The sequence below is a fragment of the Schistocerca piceifrons genome, chromosome 7, assembly GCF_021461385.2.
Source record: "Schistocerca piceifrons isolate TAMUIC-IGC-003096 chromosome 7, iqSchPice1.1, whole genome shotgun sequence".
Lineage (NCBI taxonomy): Eukaryota > Metazoa > Arthropoda > Insecta > Orthoptera > Acrididae > Schistocerca > Schistocerca piceifrons.
Window position 1 is genome coordinate 185037222 of NC_060144.1, and position 21652 is coordinate 185058873.

General features: G+C 40.7%; 1 protein-coding gene across 2 annotated transcripts in view; it reads left to right on the forward strand.

Moving 5' to 3' along the window:
- Nucleotides 1–21652, forward strand: part of LOC124804760 (E3 ubiquitin-protein ligase TRIM33) — a 138934-nt gene that overhangs the window by 22563 nt on the left and 94719 nt on the right. For both annotated transcript variants that reach the window (XM_047265069.1, XM_047265070.1), the window contains exons 6-8: nucleotides 3102–3296; nucleotides 3377–3489; nucleotides 12586–13316. In XM_047265069.1, the coding sequence (XP_047121025.1) occupies nucleotides 3102–3296; nucleotides 3377–3489; nucleotides 12586–13316 (1039 nt within the window). The remainder of the gene's footprint in view (nucleotides 1–3101; nucleotides 3297–3376; nucleotides 3490–12585; nucleotides 13317–21652) is intronic.

Sequence of the window (21652 nt, forward strand, 5' to 3'; positions counted from 1 at the left end):
TTTGTTAATGAGTGGTTTCTGGAAACTTCAAGAAAACTTACTAATTAAATGGCAAATACTGACAGTGGGTCAGTAAATTTAGAACAAGCGCACACTGGCCTGTGATTGTACCTTTCACACTACACAGGATGATGTACAGGCTGCAGCTCATCTCTCGGGAAATTGATAATCTGCTTTTTCAGTGGATGTTATGGAACGCGCTACAAAATATAGGCTGGAAGTTGACAAAGGTTTGTAATACGACTGTGCTTAATAATTCTAATTGTCTACTTGTATTGTCACATCCTTACCACCATTATTGTGATGTTTGATGGTAACTAACTGCTCTGATTGCATCATTGCAGATGCCAAATGTCTTCAAGAACTTTACATAGTAAATTCCAATCTTCTTCCTGCACCTGAGGACTTTAACAAATCTTCATGTTGAATGTACAGAAGTCTCTTGTGTTTTTGTCTTTTTACTGTAGGATTTTAACAAATAGCACAGGCTTCTATGTGCATCAAAGCACTGTTTTCTTAATGTTTTTAATAACCCAGTTTCCCATATGGGTGTCCTGAGTCACCTGAGCTGTGACGTAATTGACCACTGTTTGCAGTGTTATACTCTTGTCCTTTAGCTGAAGTAATGAAGTACAGATGAAAGCCAGGTTTCTTGCTTCTACAGTTCTGGTAGTGAGCTGTGTGATGTGATCTTCTTGATTATCATCAGACAATGGACACAGGATGTCCCTTGTTTCTGTTCCATTTGGGCAGCCATCCTGTGATGTATATTAATGTTAAGACCACCTGTACTGTGTGCTAGTCTTTCTACTCAATCTCCATGAATTTGAGGGACATATCTGCCAATATGTTATTAAAATATGTCTGTGGATTGTTGTCATATACCATTCCTGTGGATGATGTTGCAATATAAAATTACTTATGACACTAGTTTTAGATCATCACATGATGTACTGAATGCTACAGAATGATGTACACTGTAATTCCATCTCATTTGTGCTCAGGCAAAGAGAGCCCTCTATTAATAATGGCCTCCCTTCTTTTGTTCTGCTATTTCAGCACTTGTTTGTGAGGATTGATTAAGTGATAGGTTGATGTAACTTGCTTATGAAGACTGAGTGATGTCTCGTAACATCATAACTAACGTCACAATGGAAGTGCTTATGGAGGCCTGCAGGCACCTTGTTCTGTCAAATTTCTGCAAGAAAACCAAGTTACTTGATGTTGGATTGTCATAAAAATACTTTAAGATCTGGAATGCCAAAGAACAATTTCCATCTCATTGGAGTCTAATTCATTTTATTTTGTATCATACATGTGGTGAGCACTCGTCAGATCCCAGTAAGTTGTAAAATGATGGAACAAATTCAGCATTGATATTGCATCAAATTTGGCCAGAAGTGTGATGATATCCAAGTGAAAACCTTTCACAAGTTTCAGCAGGCTTTTGGGGTTGACATTATGTGTGACACGTGGATAAAAGAGTGGTACAACTTCTTCAAAGATGGCTGTACATCAGTCAACAGCAAACCACATTCAGGCAAACACTCAGCAAGCCAAAATGACAATTTCATTGAGCAAGTGGGGAGTTTGGTCATGGAAGATCACTGTATCACAGTACGAGAACTTTTGAATGGTGTGGGGTTAAGCACTGTATAAGTACATATAATTTTGACTAATGAATTGTGCATGAGGAGAGTATCTGCAAAATTCGTACCACAGCTGCTGACAATGGAGCAGAAGCAAAGCTGTCTGGAAATCACACAGGACAATGCAAGCAGTCACCCCTACTTTCTTAACACCTTGCTTGATTGTGGGTGTTATGACGTGGATTTGTAGGTTCAACACAGAAATCTAGATGTGGTCATCACAGTGGAAACACCTGACATCCCTGAGGCCAGAAAAAGTTTGCTAGGTCTGCGGCAAGGTCTTGTTGACCATTTCCTTCAACTTTTATGGGATGGTGCATCATGAGTACTCTCTCCATGGCCAAATCATCACAAAGGTATACAACTAGGAGGTCCTTCAGTGCCTTTTTGATGCTGTACAGTATGTCTGATTCAGAATTTTCTTACCAAATACAACATTCCTGTAGTTGGTCAGGCACTCTCTCTCTAGACACAGCTCTGAGTGACTTTTGGTTATTTCCAAATTTGAAAATTACCCTATAAGAAAAACAGTATGATCAAGAGACGATATGTGGAAACTGACGATCTGACTGATCACCATTCATAAGACATATTCCAGAAGTGCTTCTGACAAAGGTGGGAACACTGACAGAAATCTGTGCATTACCAAAGAGATGAATGAGATTAGGTTTCTATACTTCCTGATCAGTTATTATATTTCTGCCAGCCAGAGGTTCTGTACTTTTGGGAACACCTCATATGGTCTTTAGCAATTCTGTAACTTCACTTTGTTCAGCAGCCATGTCCTATAATGATGTGGTGACTGGAATATCACCTATACTGAGGTGTTCTTCAAATGCATTCGGCAGCTTTGTTTGCGTCCATTTTCCTTTACCGTTGTGACAGTGTACCCTTGAAGCTCAATGGCCATTTTGCTTGTGACCCTGACAGATCTTTCAGTAGGGCCTTGATGGCCAAGTAAATTTGATCAGAACTTACAAATTGTAAGGCAGTCTTTGTCAGTTGTAGAACAATTCTTGTTGAACTGAGAGCACTTATTGTTCTACTGTAAGTGTGCAGGTCTCTTCAGATAAAGTTTACATAATTTAACAAGACTCTGATGGACATCAGTACTCAATAAAGAAGGAGACAGAGCGATCTTGCCTGTTGTTGCAAAACACATTGATGCCTCTTGAAGTAGCTGCTTTAGTGGTTGTCTCATTGTAGCAAAATAATCTGTGTGTGATAGGAATGTATCTCAAGTTTAGTTTCTCTCTACACATCTTCAAGGAAACACTTCTGTCATTAGAGCAACAGAGTAATTTTAACTGTTTGAGATATCAGTGTCTTGCAGCTGTAGTTCCAGCAAATGCTTTGATTTGTCATTGTTCATAATATTAGAAATATCTGCAAACAACTGTAACTGTATTTGAGTGACAAGCTTATCATTCACATTTGTTTTTTTGTGTGCAGGCTGACAAAGGCTATAAATCACAGAGGAAAGCAATTGATTTTGCAGTTGAATGAGATATGTGATAATAAGCAGCATACACTAATGGATAAAAAGGTTGCTCTGGAGCAGTTGTCTCAGTTAACAGACCACTGCATTGATTTTGTGAAAAATGCTCTTAATAAGAGCAGTGATATGGCCCTGCTCTTTAGCAAAAGGTATTTCTTTTTTTATTATCATACTATAAAGCACTCAGGTTTACCATAAAATAAATCATGTAATTGTCTTAATCTTGCAGGGCAGTCACCAATCATTTACAAAGGATTAAAAGTAGAAGGGCTGATATTCCTAATCCAGAAATTCCAGTTAGAATTCATTTGTCCTCTGAGAAAGTTAATGAACTCATTAAAGGTAAGATTTCACCCAAATATTTTTTTTAAATATGTCTTTTCATGTGATAATACTCTCATATTGGTACATTCTGATCCCTATCTTTATTTGTAATTAGATAGCTAAAGAATCTGCTCACCAAGCAGTGACAGGAGAATACACATATAGAGGTACTGAAATTTGCAAGCTTTAAGCCAGTGGCATCTTCGTCTGGCAGAAGGGTTTAAGTGGAAGGAAGAGGGATGAAGGGAAAGGACTGATGAGGTTTAAGAAATGGGGGGAGTTTGGAAAAGTCACTCAGAACCACAGATCAGCGGCAACTTACTGGACAAGATGAGAAGGAAAGACTGATTGTTGGGGACTGCACCAGACGAGGTTTGTAAAACTGGGAGCTTAAATGTTGAAGATAGGATAATATGCAAGACAAAGATCACTGACAAAATATCATGCACCTGTTAATAAGTGTGGAAATGAAGTGTATTTTAGTGGTAGAGATGGGGGCAGGTAAAAGATAGACAGTTCAGAAAATAAAAGATACAGAAAAATAAGAGGGAGTGAAGAAGGGCTAGTTAGAAGAAATTAATGTATGGCCGGGTGGGTGGTGGGAACAAGGACATGTAACGCGATTTTCCACCTGCGGAGTTCTGAGAAACTGGTGCCTGAAACAGGCACCGATGTCATGACTGTCACATTATATAGCACACTGTGCAACAGGATATTGTGTGTGAAATGGACTTTCATTGGTGGTGGCAGGAACTCGTGGAAGGGCCAAGCCTCAGGTTCAGCACCACTTGTGGCTGAAAACATCTAGATTCATTTTGTGAAAACATTCAGAATTTTCCTTTACAATGCAATGAAGCAAAAAGCCAGTTAACAACAACCAATAATCATGGAGTGCCAGAAGGGCTTAAAATTTGCTTTGAAATGTATTAAAAAAATAGAAAAAAGGCAGAGTGCCAGGAGGCTTAGAATTACTTTAAAATTCTCTCTTTGAAAATAATTTACAACAAGACCAAAATCCATAATTATCCAACACCAGAAAGCTTAGAAATTTTTAAGGATTACATCAAGATCAATACAGAGCCCTTGAAGGTTTGAAGTATCCCGTTAAAAAAAGGGTGGGGGAGGGGGGCACTTTAACAGAAATAGATCAAGATATTTTACAATTCTTCCAAAACAATTTAAGTGAGTAAATGACCTGATTCAAAACAACTGTGCCACGGTGGTGGCTGAGAAGATTACAACAAATGTAAAAACAGAGACAGCAAGTAGCATAAATTGATAATAATTCCAAATAAATGTTTATACCAATAGAGTTTAACTTGGTGAAATTCAGTAACTGTCTCATGACTTGAAACCTTCCTATATGCACAATTTTGAGACTTGATACCATGAGGGGAGGCAGGCAAGGGCAAGTTTAATGATGAACAGAAAATTAAGATGATCCCCAGGACTGAGTGATGCAATAAGCATAAGAACTTAAGTGCCTGATGACCCACAATCGCAACTCGACATGGAATATTTGTCCCAATGAGGTCCTAGTACCATGCCCACTCCTCTCTCATTGCCAAGTCGGCTATCTGGTGAAGCACACTGGAACAATTTATTGGCCATTCGTACAAAAACAGTAGCTGGGTTGGCATACAATATGGCTAACTAGCCCAGTCTGCGAAACTGACAACATGATATTAGTGTTAGATTAATGTAGACAGTAACTGGTAAAACACAAGAATAATTCCCCACTTGATCCTGTGCAAATTTGCCCCTCCCCCCAAACACACACACACACACACACACACACACACACACACACACTCCTTTTTAATTGTATTTTATTTAAAGGCAAACACTGAAATAATATTATAACACTTAAGCCCAAGAATTAAAGATAACTGCAATTAAAGTATTATTTGTCCCCATGACAAACATTTAAACAAGAGGGTAATATTTAAACACAAGATTAATCTGAGATAATTTCAACAATTAGCCTCCATAAATCCAGCACACAGACAGCGTTAAGATTGACTGCTCATTCAAAAATTTCACTAGACAAATAGTGCACCTTACCAATATAGGACATTTGTCAACAATGCAACGTGTACTAAAACCAGTCATTGTATAGCAACAGGGACGAATTGCAAGCAATCAGGGGCACACACAACCCAGAAACGGCCAAAAACCCAGTACTGTCATCCACTGAGATATCGACCGACCAACGGTTGTTCCCGTTCCCGAAAAATCACATGCAAGGGGAAAGGTTGCAAGTGAATCGCCAACTGACAGCTTGTTACCAAGAGGTCATTTCGACAGAAGGCAACAATATAGGTAGTGGCAGCAACATACTTTTGATGGAAAACCAATAGCCATCAGTCTGTCATGGAACTGAGCCTTGGGACACGTCCTGCACAATCAGCCAACCATTGTCCTGATTGCTTCAGCTCGAGCCTGCACTTCCTCCCAGCGCTTTCCAACTGAGTGTTGCACACCGTGAAAGTTTGGCCCACCGGCTGCAGTGTGGTGGCAAGCACCACTGGACGACCAGGGGAAAAACCAAGCAGAGGAAGTCACCTGGAAGAGAAACCAATATGAGTTGACACAGCTCAGTGTGTTGCAAGTATACATCCTCTGTCTATGCCCGTTCATCCTAACTGATAACTTGATGGTGTTTATGCCAGTGTAGAAGACCAAACAGTATTAACATGACAGCTGTTACATGATGTGTCATTTCACAGGTGGTTCTCCGTTTGATAGTATATATGTTGCCAGTTACAGGGCAGATATAGTGGGTGGTAAGGATGCTCATGGCAAGTGTTACAGTGAGGATGGTCACAGGAATGGGAGCCATGGGCTGACAAGGATCTTGCAGAGATTGTGAGGATGACGAAAAGCTATTCTAGGTGTGATAGCAAAAATATGAGACAGAGTGAACCTCATTTTAGGGAATGATTTCTTGCAGTCAAAGCCTTGTCGAAATAGCTGATTCAAAATCAGGATAATACTGAGTGACAAGAGATGTGATCCTAATTTGTTTTATGTAAACAGAAGAGTGTAGCTGAGCCTCAGTTGAGGATGAGGTCTGCAGCAAGGAAGGTGGCATGGGATTTGGAATAGGGTTGTGTGAAATTTAATTGGGAGAATGTATTTAGAGATTTCAAGAATTTTAACAGGTCAGCCTCACAATGAGTCCACATGGCAAAGATGCCATCAATGCATGTAAACCAAACCAGGGTCTGAAGGCATATGGATCCCAGAAAAGCCCGCTCCAAGTGGCGCATGAAAAGGTCGGCGTATGAAGGATCCTTTCTAATTCCCATGGCCGTGCTCTTGATCTGTTTGTTTGTCCCTCAAAGGCAAAATAGTATTCATTTTGATCAGGCTCGTGCAAACTGTGCCCCTGGGGTGCTAGCGCCCGCAATCGTCCGAGGCCAGTGCCCCAAGCGAATTTGTATGTTGTGGCAGTGGCCGAGCCGTGCCGCTTAGCTGACTGTGTGGTCTGCTCGCTGTGTCTCACCATGCCGCTGTACGTGCGCTTCGTATGGAAGACAGACTACCTCGCCAGCAGCAGCCAAAGGCATTGATACAACACTAAGCTGTTAGTCAACAGATGCAAGGCTACAGTGGATCGAGATGAATGGTCCACAGCAGCAGACAAAATAAGTAGGAGCAGCAGATCCGCACTATTTAAACCGGACTAGGAAATTAACATTTTTTGTACTGCTGTCGAAAATCATGCTAAATATTTAGTATGCCATCAGAACCACTTGTATTAAAAAAAAGTACTCGATTTAACGGCACTTTAATATCCATTGCAAAGATCAGTTCGAAAATTTGTTGCTAGAGGAACGCCATTCAAAGCTTGAACAAATAAAAGAAAATTTCAAGCTGCATTACAATGAAGTAAGTTTTTCCTATCGTATGACTCTTTAGTATTTATAAAGATGATAAATAGAACTATATTTTATAATATGTCATTTAGCAATGTGCCAGTTATTGAATATCAGATTGTCAGCAGCAAGGAACATTTCTGTTGATTTTTATATTTGGGTTGCATTAAATTGTGTCGCACAGACATTAGAAAAAGTTTCAGGTGCCTTACTTTTTCCCACTTTCTGAAAAGCCATCACAAACTCTCTCTTGGACAGCAAAGTGACATTAAGAGTCATTCTTTGTTTTTGTGTTTTGATGGATGGAAAGAGATATGTTGTAGTTTGATCTATGTTTATAATTAATTAAAACACATCTATTCCAGTAGATAAAAATTTATTTTGCGACCACATTTCGCTGTCCTTGCTAGCGTCGATGACTGCTTTTCAGAGGAAATGAGGAAAAACGCACCTAAAACAAACTTTTTTTGTTAGTTTTTTATTTGGGTTTCAAATAGTGAAACAATTAAATGTTAAAATGATAATAGTGTTTTAAAAACATAATTGTACAAAATTAATTATAATGTTTTCTTTATTGCCGTGGTAGGAGCAGGAAACAGGTGGGCAAAGTTTTCGCACAAGTTACGAATGCTCGCTGAGAATTGCGAAATCAGGGAAACCCTTTGCGGCTGGGAATCACATCAAGGATTACCTGGTCAACTCGGCGGCTTTTATTTGTCCAGCAGACCTTACGGAAAAATTTGAAAAAATAGCTCTTTCGCCTCAAACTGTTGCTCGCTGTGTTGAAGATGTGGCCTCAGATATGGAGCAGCAATTAACGGAGAGAGAAGCAAACTTCATTAAATTTTCTATCACTCTTAACGAGTCCAAAGATGTTGCTAACATATCTCAGTTCGCCAAATTCATTCGGGGCATCGACGACAACATGTGTGTCACAGAAGAATTTCTCTGCCTTATACATTAAGAGACACAACCCATGGGTTTGGATATTTTTCTAGCCGTGGAAAACATTTTTGGTCAGTGGGTTTAAAATGGGAACGCCTGATCAGTGTAACAATGGATGGACCCCCTGCACTAAGAGGGATATGCACTGGACTCCTGGGTTACGTCAGGTCAAAAATGGCTGAAGTCAGCTGTTCCTTATTCGCGGCAGTCCATTGTCTCATACACCAGGACACGCTTTGTGCGAAGATTATCAACATAAAAATATTATGGACACAGTTGTTCCAACAGTTAATTATCTTCACTCCCATGGACTCACACATCGTCAATTTAAAGAATTTCTGGCTGATATCGAAGTGGAATACCCGGACATCCCCTACCACGCTGAAGCAAGATCACTGACCAGAGGGAATGCACTTCATCAGTTTTTCTCCTTGAGGGACAAAATCAATACCTTTTTGGAAATGAAAGGACATCCAGAAGAATTACTTCGTGATCCTAAGCGGGTGTGAATTTGGCATTTTTGAGTGACCTGACTGGTCATTTGAATACTTTGAACATTTCACTCCTAGATCAAAATCACTTTGTTGTTGATTTAGTGCAGAGGATTAAAAAAAATAGGGAAAAACAGTTGCACAAGGAGAATTGTGGACACTTTTCTGCATTAGACAGCGTTAAAGAAGATGTAGATTTTTCAGATTATGTTAAAATTATTTGCGAATGACAAGAAGAGTTTGAAAACAGATTTTTAGAAATAAGTGAGCTTCAACCGGCCTTAGATATATTTGTTTGCCCGTTTTTCTTTCGGACAAAGGACTTCTCACAAGTGTTTCAACTAGAGCTAATTGACCTGCAGTGCGATATCCACCTGAAGGACCGCTTTCTTTTGTGTAAAACTTTGGACGACTTTTACAGCTGTTTTCCATGAGTGAAGTACCCTTTCTTGCACAAGCACGCCGCCAATCCCTCAGTGTTTGGTTTCACGTATATTTGTGAGCGCTTTTTCTCTTTTTTAAAGTTTGCTAAAACTAAGAAACGTTCACTACTTAGCGATAAAAATTCTTTGAGGTTAGCAGTCTCCCGGAATATTGTACCAAACCTAGACAAAATCATTTCCTCGAAAAATAAAAACATGTAAAAAGTTAATGGTCTTCTTTAACAATGTTGACTGTAAGGATTAAAGGTCTTTACAACCTTAACTCTATTTTTTAATAAGTTTTCAAACTTGATCAATTAAAATTATTGCGTACAAAATAGCAAACTAAGGATTTGATGTCTATACTCTGAAAAGGGATACAAAAAGCTGTAGCATGAATACAATAAAAATATTTACTTGTAACTACTAATAAGAAGAATGAGACTCTATATCCCCTATGTAAAATTATTTCTAAAATAGAATATTTATGACACTAGTTCATTTAAGAAATTGATATATATTTCAAAAGATGTCTACTGTACGTATGATGAGTGCGCATGGGCAATACTAATAGAATCAACCTGTGGGTCAGAAAACTACTATGTTGTTCTTTGATTCTTGTTTTGGATATTGTTTTGTAAAGCTTTGTGCAGTAATTCTGCCACATGAACACTAATTGTTACCTAAACAGTAAATGGTTTGCTTGTTTTACCACTCATTAGCCACTTACAGAGCTGCACTTCCTCTGTTATTTTGTGCATGTTGGATCTGACCGTGGGACCATCCAGCACAGGACAGTGCTGTGCAGTCTCGCTCTCTCTCTCTCTCTCTCTCTCTCTCTCTCTCTCTCTCTCTCTCTCTCACTCCTATGCTGACACTAGCGACACACAGCCGAGTACGGGGCACTGAACTACACTGCCTTGTGCCCGCGGAGTGCAGCCGCGCCCGCCGGGCACAATTCTTGAGTGAGTCTAGTTTAGATGCAGACTCCATACAGGAGTACATCACCATTCACTGGGTGTGATTACCCCACCAGCTGAGTGGAAAAGCAGATTTCCCAGGCATCCTTAGTATTACACCTCATATCACTCAGTGTTACCCTCGTGTTGAATGCATTAATCACCTACTTTGACAAGGTTATGAATTCCTAAAATCATACCCTAAAATGTGGTCTATTCTGTCTTGACATTTTGCCCACGACGCCTACTGTAGCTTTCTGCTTTATGTTGCCCTCCCAATCTCCTCAATATTCTCCTCAGACCCCATGCTCCTCTCCGCACCCATTTCCCTATGCTGTGGCTTCCATCCCTATGACGACCACACTGTAAGACTTGCCCTATGCACCCTCCTACCACCACCTATACCAGCCCTGTAACTGGAAAAACGTGTACTATCAATGGGAGAACCACCTATGAAACGAAACATGTCAGGTACCATCTGTTATGTAAACACTGTTAGGTCTTTTACATTGGCATCACTACCACCAAGTTATCAGTTAGGATGAATGGGTGTAGGCAGAGGGTGCATACTTTTGACACACATTATCTTGTAGCAGAGCATGCTCTACAACATGACATTGACATTGTGACATTGGTGCCTGTTTCACCATACGTGCTATCTGGTTTCTTCCCCAGACCACTCAGAACTCCAAAGTTAAGAGAAACTCACATTACAAAATGTCCTTCGTTTCCACTATCCACCTGTCTTTAATTTACGTTGATTTCTTCTCGGTAACAATTCCTTCTTCACTACTTTTAATTTTCTACATCTTTTGTTTTATGACCTGTCTATTTTTTCCCACCCTCACCTCTACTACAAACTACTCACTTCACTTTTCTCTCTTATTAACTCATGCGTGATGTTTTGTCAGTAATCTCTGTCTTGCTTATTACCTTATCTCCGACCTTTAAGCTCTCAGTATTTCATATCTCGTCCAGAGCAGTCCCCAACAATCAGTCTTATCTTTTCATCCTGACCAGTAAGTGGCTCCTGACCCAGGGTTCTGGGCATCTTTTCTGAGCTCTCCCCATTGCCTAAACCTCACCAGTCCTTTTCTTTTATACCCCTTTCTTCCACTTCAACCCTTCTGCCAGCATGAGGAACTGCTGGCTCCAAAAGCTTGCAGATTTAAATACCTTTATATGTATGTCCTGCAGCCACTACTTAATGTGTAGATTTTTTATCTATCCAGTTACGTTATGGTTTCAAAAATTTATTATTTTTGTTGATATATCTTTATTTGTGTTTGCTTTGAAATTATTTCAGCTTATGTAAAGAGCATTTAATCTGACTATTTGATATGAACTTACTTTGTTCTTTATTCCCAGTCAGTCCTAGGATTTTTATCTGTCACTGACAGTGTTTGTTGATGTGAAAATGCTTAGTTTCACCATGGTTTGGAGTCCAAATTAAAATGTAGGTCCCCCAGTAACTACCTTGGTAAGTCATTTCAGAAGTTGGAGGAAGACAACAATGATCTTCAGACCAATGTTTGGAATTAGTGACGTCTTTGCTTAGTACGCATATAATGACCATACTGTTCTTGCAGTCAATAGAACTGAAAAATTACTCTATCAAAATTACCACTAATTATGCAAGCAGTGATTGTGTGAAACTCTGCTTCCCTCTGCTCACCAATGAGATCGAGACATGCAGTGGCGCAGAGGTTAATGTCATGTACTGTATTGCTGAAAAGCCTTTGGCAGAGTTTCACTTAGTAATAAAACAATTTAGGTGAAAAATACTGATCCCAATCAAATAAAAATTGGTACTTGCTGAGCAGTGGGAAAGACGGGATACATACAAATACAACACAAATGCTATCATTTGGAATGGAGGAATTTTTTTCATCTTGGAATAAGAGTACTGGGTTAGAGGAGAGAGAGAGAGAGATGCAGCTGAGTGCTGTAAAAGGGAATTCTTCTGTCACCATGTTTTATGTGCAAAGAATAAGGAGAAAAATTGAAACTACTGCGTTAGGTGATATTGTGGTTTTTTAGGTGATGTTGTTGTGAAGACTGGACTCACATTTGGGAGAAGTTGTGTTCAAACCCCCCATCCATCTTTCCAGATGTAGATTTACCAATAGTTCATTCAATTAGTTCACTTGGGGACTGGAATAATCCTTTTAAAAAGGTCATAACTGTTTTTTCCCTAGCCTTCACTACTGATCAGTACTCTGTCTATATTTAGCTTATTATCAGTACTTTATACTCTGAGATGCCATTTTTTAAATGTTTAAAGTGATCTGTTCTAACAAGTCCGTTGTTATGTATACATAAAAAACACATCTCACATTGCAGTACCACCAGTGGTTCATGTTGTTGCAGTTCATAGTGATTATGGATATTGCAGTTTTCAAATATGTTGTTGCAGCGGTTTCTAGTATTGGTGGGATAGTGGTGGATGGTCGGATGTATACATCAGGAAGCAGTGGAGCTCATCAGCCTCCAGCTCAGTCTCAATCACCACAGCAGCAACCACAACCACAACCCCCACCGCCACCACCTCCACCACCACCACCACCCCAACCTCAACAGCAGCAGCAGCAACAACAACAACAACAACAGCACCACCACCAACAACAGCCACAGCAGCAGCAACAGCACCAACAGCAGCAGCAGCAACACCAACAACAGCAGCAGCAGCACCACCAACAACACCAACAGCAGCAGCAACCACAGCAACAACATCAGCATCTTCAGCAATCTCCACAGCCACAGCATGCACAGTTTCAGCAGACACTGCACCTCGCGCAGTCTCCACAGCAGCAACATCAGCAGCAACATCCAGCTGTGCAGTCAAGTCATGTACAACCTCCACATCAGCAGGCTCCCTTGGCACCACCACCTGTGCTTGGAAATCCTCCTCCGTATCCTCAAACCCCTCAGCAGGTGCAGCGACAGCAACCTCAGCCGCCGCCTCTGCATCATCAGCATCAGCAGCCGCAGCAGCAAGGACCCAGCCCACAGCCTCATCACCGTATTTCCCCACACAGCCGAATGTCTCCTCACCAGAGTGTGCCAGTGGGACCAACACCCAGTCGTAACATGATGCGACAGCCACCGCATGTGCCAGTACTTATGCAGACCAACCACCATCAGCAGGTTAGATTAGCTTCTGTATTTTTAAGACTAAATGAAACCTCAGAGAGAGTAAATGTTCAGCCCATTGTTTTACAATATACTTCTTTTCCTTAGGTGATACTTTATTTGGTCGTTCTGGATGGAGCTACTGCCGAAATCTCACTCTTTGAAATTTTATTATTATAGCTGGATATTGGAAATTATCCACAAAATTCACATTTTACTGTGTTGGTGTCAACAGTCATAACTGATCGGAGAGAGTAGGATTTAGAACTGTCAAGGTGCTATGTGATGTATACAGGAGCAGCTACCATTTACTGTGTTAGGAACACACTTTATTTGTAACTGACCTACACAGTTTTGAGTAGCACTCATCTTCAGCAGTACCTTCACATACTGAATACTAATCAGTTTGAATGCCATGAAGTGCTATAACAATCCTAATACTTTGAAATATTCTATAAAACTTTCATGAGTAATTGCTTTGTGTGTGTGGGGGGGGGGGGGGGGAGATAGTGACAGTACTAGGTAGGTTCTGTTTATTGTCACCAACAGAAAACCTCTCAACTTTCAGGGTAACAAAAGCAATGGACTTTTATAATAAAATTTAGTACAGTTAAATGTCAAGAAAAATTTGAATATCATGGTTTGATTATTGAACATGAATGTTGTTGTTGTTGTGGTCTTCAGTCCTGAGACTGGTTTGATGCAGCTCTCCATGCTACTCTATCCTGTGCAAGCTTTTTCATCTCCCAGTACCTACTGCAACCTACATCCTTCTGAATCTGCTTAGTGTATTCATCTCTTGGTCTCCCTCTACGATTTTTACCCTCCACGCTGCCCTCCAATACTAAATTGGTGATCCCTTGATGCCTCAGAACATGTCCTACCAACCGATCCCTTCTTCTGGTCAAGTTGTGCCACAAACTTCTCTTCTCCCCAATCCTATTCAATACTTCCTCATTAGTTATGTGATCTACCCATCTAATCTTCAGCATTCTTCTGTAGCACCACATTTCGAAAGCTTCTATTCTCTTCTTGTCCAAACTATTTATCGTCCATGTTTCACTTCCATACATGGCTACACTCCATACAAATACTTTCAGAAATGACTTCCTGACACTTAAATCAATACTGGATGTTAACAAATTTCTCTTCTTCAGAAACGCTTTCCTTGCCATTGCCAGCCTACATTTTATATCCTCTCTACTTCGACCATCATCAGTTATTTTGCTCCCCAAATAGCAAAACTCCTTTACTACTTTAAGTGTCTCATTTCCTAATCTAATTCCCTCAGCATCACCCGACTTAATTAGACTACATTCCATTATCCTTGTTTTGCTTTTGTTGATGTTCATCTTATATCCTCCTTTCAAGACACTGTCCATTCCATTCAACTGCTCTTCCAAGTCCTTTGCTGTCTCTGACAGAATTACAATGTCATCAGCGAACCTCAAAGTTTTTATTTCTTCTCCATGAGTTTTAATACCTACTCCGAATTTTTCTTTTGTTTCCTTTACTGCTTGCTCAATATACAGATTGAACAACATCGGGGAGAGGCTACAACCCTGTCTTACTCCCTTCCCAACCACTGCTTCCCTTTCATGTCCCTCGACTCTTATAACTGCCATCTGGTTTCTGTACAAATTGTAAATAGCCTTTCGCTCCCTGTATTTTACCCCTGCCACCTTTAGAATTTGAAAGAGAGTATTCCAGTCAACATTGTCAAAAGCTTTCTCTAAGTCTACAAATGCTAGAAACGTAGGTTTGCCTTTCCTTAATCTTTCTTCTAAGATAAGTCGTAAGGTCAGTATTGCCTCACGTGTTCCAGTGTTTCTACGGAATCCAAACTGATCTTCCCCGAGGTTGGCTTCTACTAGTTTTTCCATTCGTCTGTAAAGAATTCGTGTTAGTATTTTGCAGCTGTGACTTATTAAGCTGATAGTTCGGTAATTTTCACATCTGTCAACACCTGCTTTCTTTGGGATTGGTAATTATTATATTCTTCTTGAAGTCTGAGGGTATTTCGCCTGTTTCATACATCTTGCTCACCAGATGGTAGAGTTTTGTCAGGACTGGCTCTCCCACGGCCGTTAGTAGTTCTAATGGAATATTGTCTACTCCGGGGGCCTTGTTTCGACTCAGGTCTTTCAGTGCTCTGTCAAACTCTTCACGCAGTATCATATCTCCCATTTCATCTTCATCTACATCCTCTTCCATTTCCATAATATTGTCCTCAAGTACATCGCCCTTGTATAGACCCTCTATATACTCCTTCCACAACTCTGCTTTCCCTTCTTTGCTTAGAACTGGGTTTCCATCTGAGCTCTTGATATTCATACAAGTCGTTCTCTTATCTCCAAAGGTCTCTTTAATTTTCCTGTAGGCGGTATCTATCTTACCCCTAGTGAGATAGGCCTCTACATCCTTACATTTGTCCTCTAGCCATCCCTGCTTAGCCATTTTGCACTTCCTGTCGATCTCATTTTTGAGACGTTTGTATTCCTTTTTGCCTGTTTCACTTACTGCATTTTTATATTTTCTCCTTTCATCAATTAAATTCAATATTTCTTCTGTTACCCAAGGATTTCTACTAGCCCTCGTCTTTTTACCTACTTGATCCTCTGCTGCCTTCACTACTTCAGCCCTCAAAGCTACCCATTCTTCTTCTACTGTATTTATTTCCCCCATTCCTGTCAATTGCTCCCTTATGCTCTCCCTGAATCTCTGTACAACCTCTGGTTCTTTTAGTTTATCCAGGTCCCATCTCCTTAAATTCCCACCTTTTTGCAGTTTCTTCAGTTTTAATCTACAGGTCATAACCAATAGATTGTGGTCAGAGTCCACATCTGCCCCTGGAAATGTCTTACAATTTAAAACCTGGTTCCTAAATCTCTGTCTTACCATTATATAATCTATCTGATACCTTTTAGTATCTCCAGGGTCCTTCCATGTATACAACCTTCTTTCATGATTCTTAAACCAAGTGTTGGTTATGATTGTGTTGTGCTCTGTGCAAAATTCGACCAGGCGGCTTCCTCTTTCATTTCTGTCCCCCAATCCATATTCACCTACTATGTTTCCTTCTCTCCCTTTTCCTACACTCGAATTCCAGTCACCCATGACTATTAAATTTTCGTCTCCCTTCACAATCTGAATAATTTCTTTTATTTCATCATACATTTCTTCAATTTCTTCTTCATCTGCAGAGCTAGTTGGCATATAAACTTGTACTACTGTAGTAGGCGTGGGCTTCGTATCTATCTTGGCCACAATAATGCGTTCACTATGCTGTTTGTAGTAGCTTACCCGCATTCCTATTTTCCTATTCATTATTAAACCTACTCCTGCATTACCCCTATTTGATTTTGTGTTTATAACCCTGTAGTCACCTGACCAGAAGTCTTGTTCCTCCTGCCACTGAACTTCACTAATTCCCACTATATCTAACTTCAACCTATCCATTTCCCTTTTTAAATTTTCTAACCTACCTGCCCGATTAAGGGATCTGACATTCCACGCTCCGATCCGTAGAACGCCAGTTTTCTTTCTCCTGATAACGACATCCTCTTGAGTAGTCCCCGCCCGGAGATCCGAATGGGGGACTATTTTACCTCCGGAATATTTTACCCAAGAGGACGCCATCATCATGTAATCATACAGTAAAGCTGCATGCCCTCGGGAAAAATTACGGCTGTAGTTTCCCCTTGCTTTCAGCCGTTCGCAGTACCAGCACAGCAAGGCCGTTTTGGTTATTGTTACAAGGCCAGATCAGTCAATCATCCAGACTGTTGCCCTTGCAACTACTGAAAAGGCTGCTGCCCCTCTTCAGGAACCACACTTTTGTCTGGCCTCTCAACAGATACCCCTCCGTTGTGGTTGCACCTACGGTACGGCTATCTGTATCGCTGAGGCACGCAAGCCTCCCCACCAACGGCAAGGTCCATGGTTCATGGGGGGGGGGTGAACATGAATAGTCATACTAATCCTTTCCCATTTGTGAAATTATTTAAAATTTCTTTCGGACAGATTTGATTAGAAAGGAATACTTGACCCTACAGAATAAATCAGAACAAACCATACACATTGCCTAATCTATTACTAAAGAATGCCTCAAAAATCCTCTTGTCTGCCAAAGTTGGTGGAACAATAACATACAACATCCACATTTAATATTACAACCAGTAATGGAGAACAAATAAATTTCTATGTGAAGGCTCTCTCACTCCTATAATTAAAGATTGAATGCCCGTATAACAATATAAAAAAAAAAGTTTTCTAAGGAAATCAGACAGTTGGCTCATCCTCACAAGGAAGTGAATAATCAAAGTGTGAAACATATTGCTGTTTATTACTTCAACTACCAACCAGGCAAATAGGAGAGAGATCTTCTAAAAACAGACTCATTGATACCTTCTTTATAAAAGGTACAATTAACTGTATTCTCCCCTTAGGGAAGTGTCTCAGTGATATATGGTAACATCTGGTTATACAGAGGTAATACATTTTAATATTGTATGTTTTGAAAACGCATTAAAACTGGTATTGGCAGTATTCCTCATTTAATTTCAGCACCTCCTACACTGATGTGCATGCACCATGCCCTGTAGTTCCATCTGTTACTTGCTATAATAGACACTGAGTGGCACAATTACCTTGTCCATCCAGCACCCACTAGCTGTAGCTGTCCTTTGTTCCTCATTCAAAGTGTTGGTTTTTTTTCTCACCATCTTGTGTTCCCATATAACATGAAATACAAATAAGAGTTGATGTCGGTACATTATTCTTAACTGCCACTGTACTGCTAATCAGTTAAGGACTTCATTATTCACTTTATCTCCACTGTTCAAAATATTTTTCAGCTGTTCATCACATCAAAAGATAAACCAGAAGTAACAGAAAACACGAGAGAGGTGCAAGTGATGTATATATAAATAAAAACCACCATATAAACTCAACATATTTCTCACTTCTTAATTTGCTGAATCATTTTAGTAACTACGAGTAAATTTCATGCTAATAGCAGGACAAGTTAGTTATACACTCCTGGAAATGGAAAAAAGAACACATTGACACCGGTGTGTCAGACCCACCATACTTGCTCCGGACACTGCGAGAGGGCTGTACAAGCAATGATCACACGCACGGCACAGCGGACACACCAGGAACCGCGGTGTTGGCCGTCGAATGGCGCTAGCTGCGCAGCATTTGTGCACCGCCGCCGTCAGTGTCAGCCAGCTTGCCATGGCATACGGAGCTCCATCGCAGTCTTTAACACTGGTAGCATGCCACGACAGCGTGGACGTGAACCGTATGTGCAGTTGACGGACTTTGAGCAAGGGCGTATAGTGGGCATGCGGGAGGCCGGGTGGACGTACCGCCGAATTGCTCAACACGTGGGGCGTGAGGTCTCCACAGTACATCGATGTTGTCGCCAGTGGTCGGCGGAAGGTGCACGTGCCCGTCGACCTGGGACCGGACCGCAGCGACGCACGGATGCACGCCAAGACCATAGGATCCTACGCAGTGCCGTAGGGGACCGCACCGCCACTTCCCAGCAAATTAGGGACACTGTTGCTCCTGGGGTATCGGCGAGGACCATTCGCAACCGTCTCCATGAAGCTGGGCTACGGTCCGGCACACCGTTAGGCCGTCTTCCGCTCACGCCCCAACATCGTGCAGCCCGCCTCCAGTGGTGTCACGACAGGCGTGAATGGAGGGACGAATGGAGACGTGTCGTCTTCAGCGATGAGAGTCGCTTCTGCCTTGGTGCCAATGATGGTCGTATGCGTGTTTGACGCCGTGCAGGTGAGCGTCACAATCAGGACTGCATACGACCGAGGCACACAGGGCCAACACCAGGCATCGTGGTGTGGGGAGCGATCTCCTACACTGGCCGTACACCACTGGTGGTCGTCGAGGGGACACTGAATAGTGCACGGTACATCCAAACCGTCATCGAACCCATCGTTCTACCATTCCTAGACCGGCAAGGGAACTTGCTGTTCCAACAGGACAATGCACGTCCGCATGTATCCCGTGCCACCCAACGTGCTCTAGAAGGTGTAAGTCAACTACCCTGGCCAGCAAGATCTCCGGATCTGTCCCCCATTGAGCATGTTTGGGACTGGATGAAGCGTCGTCTCACGCGGTCTGCACGTCCAGCACGAACGCTGGTCCAACTGAGGCGCCAGGTGGAAATGGCATGGCAAGCCGTTCCACAGGACTACATCCAGCATCTCTACGATCGTCTCCATGGGAGGATAGCAGCCTGCATTGCTGCAAAAGGTGGATATACACTGTATTAGTGCTGACATTGTGCATGCTCTGTTGCCTGCGTCTATGTGCCTGTGGTTCTGTCAGTGTGATCATGTGATGTATCTGACCCCAGGAATGTGTCAATAAAGTTTCCCCTTCCTGGGACAATGAATTCACGGTGTTCTTATTTCAATTTCCAGGAGTGTAGAAATGGACATAACTCAAGCTTGTAATCTTCAACAAAGCAGTGGTATTATCAACAAGAAACATATCTGATTTAACATGACATTTGCTACAAAACATTGCTGAAGGTACCAACAGCAGATTGTCTAAATCAAAAATAGAATGTTTATTTCAAGCAACTGCAGGTTTAAAGTGCACTTACAACCTTTTACTTCACCTTAAATGATAGGCTGTCCTTATCAGTCTTATATGTGATAGCACGCTGAAACTGCAAATCAGAACTGAGGAAGAATATAAAAGAAAACAGAAAATGTTTGTGAAATAATATTTTCGCTAGATGAATGTAAAGCATATGATGATTAGTTTATTCTACAATCATTTGGAACAGCTTTTCTACGTTCAAACTGTTTCGAATAGCTTCATCACCTAATGAATTGCTTCAGTACCTCACATTCTAAAACAAACCACAATGTGCCAAAAAATTGACATAATCAAATTTCATAATTATACACAGGATAAATTGGGTGCTACTATCACCATCAAGTGGAACTCGTAATATTAATTCCAGAACCATGTTTATCCTGTGTACAGCCATGAAATTTGATGAATTCAAATATTTTGGTGCATTATGGCTTGAATCTAGAATATGATAATGCGAAGATCTTTCAAAATCTTTTGAGGATGGCATACATACTTAAATTGATAATAGGATGAATTTGAACATTGCATCCCTTGTAACTATCTAGTGAAAAGCTGTCATTGAATAAATGCAGTTGACTACACTGACAACCATAGTGAAAATTTATAAAATATGCTATAGACAGTAACAATGCATGTGAAATCAGAAAATGTAGCAACAAGGAGATGCTGAAAAAGTGTCTCAGAATTTTTTTGTGTGAAAATTCATTAAAGATTTTTAAATAAAACAAATGTTATTAACACTCCACATCTTTATTTTTCGTGTCTAAACTCCTTTATTTCTCAACATTGCCAGCTAGGCAACAAACACATTTCTCCCAACGAGAGACCAGTTTGTTGATACCATCACTGCAGAATGTTTGGCTTTATTCTTCATGACTATATATTTATTTGTATTTATTCTTTATGTCTACATATTTTTTTGTCTTTATTATTTATGTCTACATATTTATTTCTCAACATACCCAACCTGGCAACGAACACATTTCTCCCAATAAGAGACCAGCTTGTCAATACCATTGCTGTAGAATGTTTGGTTTTGTTGATAGAACCACAACCTCACCACTGCTTGCACCACTTTATCACCATCAAAATGAAGTCTTGGAGGTTTGTCGATAACAGTGAACCCAAGGCGGTGGATTGTTGCAGGTCACAGCACCCATGTGTGGTGTGGCATTATTGTGAAGGGGAGGGTGCTCCATGCATGGACAATCCTTTTTGAGTTCAAAACTCAGCTCACTGTTTCTTGCGCACCAATGTAGTTACGTTACACACAGCCAAGTTACAAGTTATAGCCCTCTAGTGACAGAGGGTTGCAGATATACAACATGAAGAGTAAAGATGTAGAATGTTAATAATGTTCATTGAGAGTTTTACATAAAAAATTTGGAGTCATTACCTTTCGGCATGCTCTTACACATCAACTATGGGGAAAGGAAGAGAAGAAAGAGAAGTCCTGGAGGTGAACCAAGGACTAACAGAAGTACTTGAATTTGGTGATTTGCACAGTGCCTACAAAAATATCTCTCTCGAGGAGGCAATACCCCTTTGTTTCAAGAGCAATTTATGTCAGTCATTACACTTTTTTAACTTCAAACTAACATTTTGCAGAAGGAAAGGAGTGGGTGTTTCTTAGGGCTCATATGCAATTTAGTGGCATAGATGTGCTCTGTTTTTGCTGACATTAGGAAAATATTGTTGTTGTTGTGCTTGTAAAA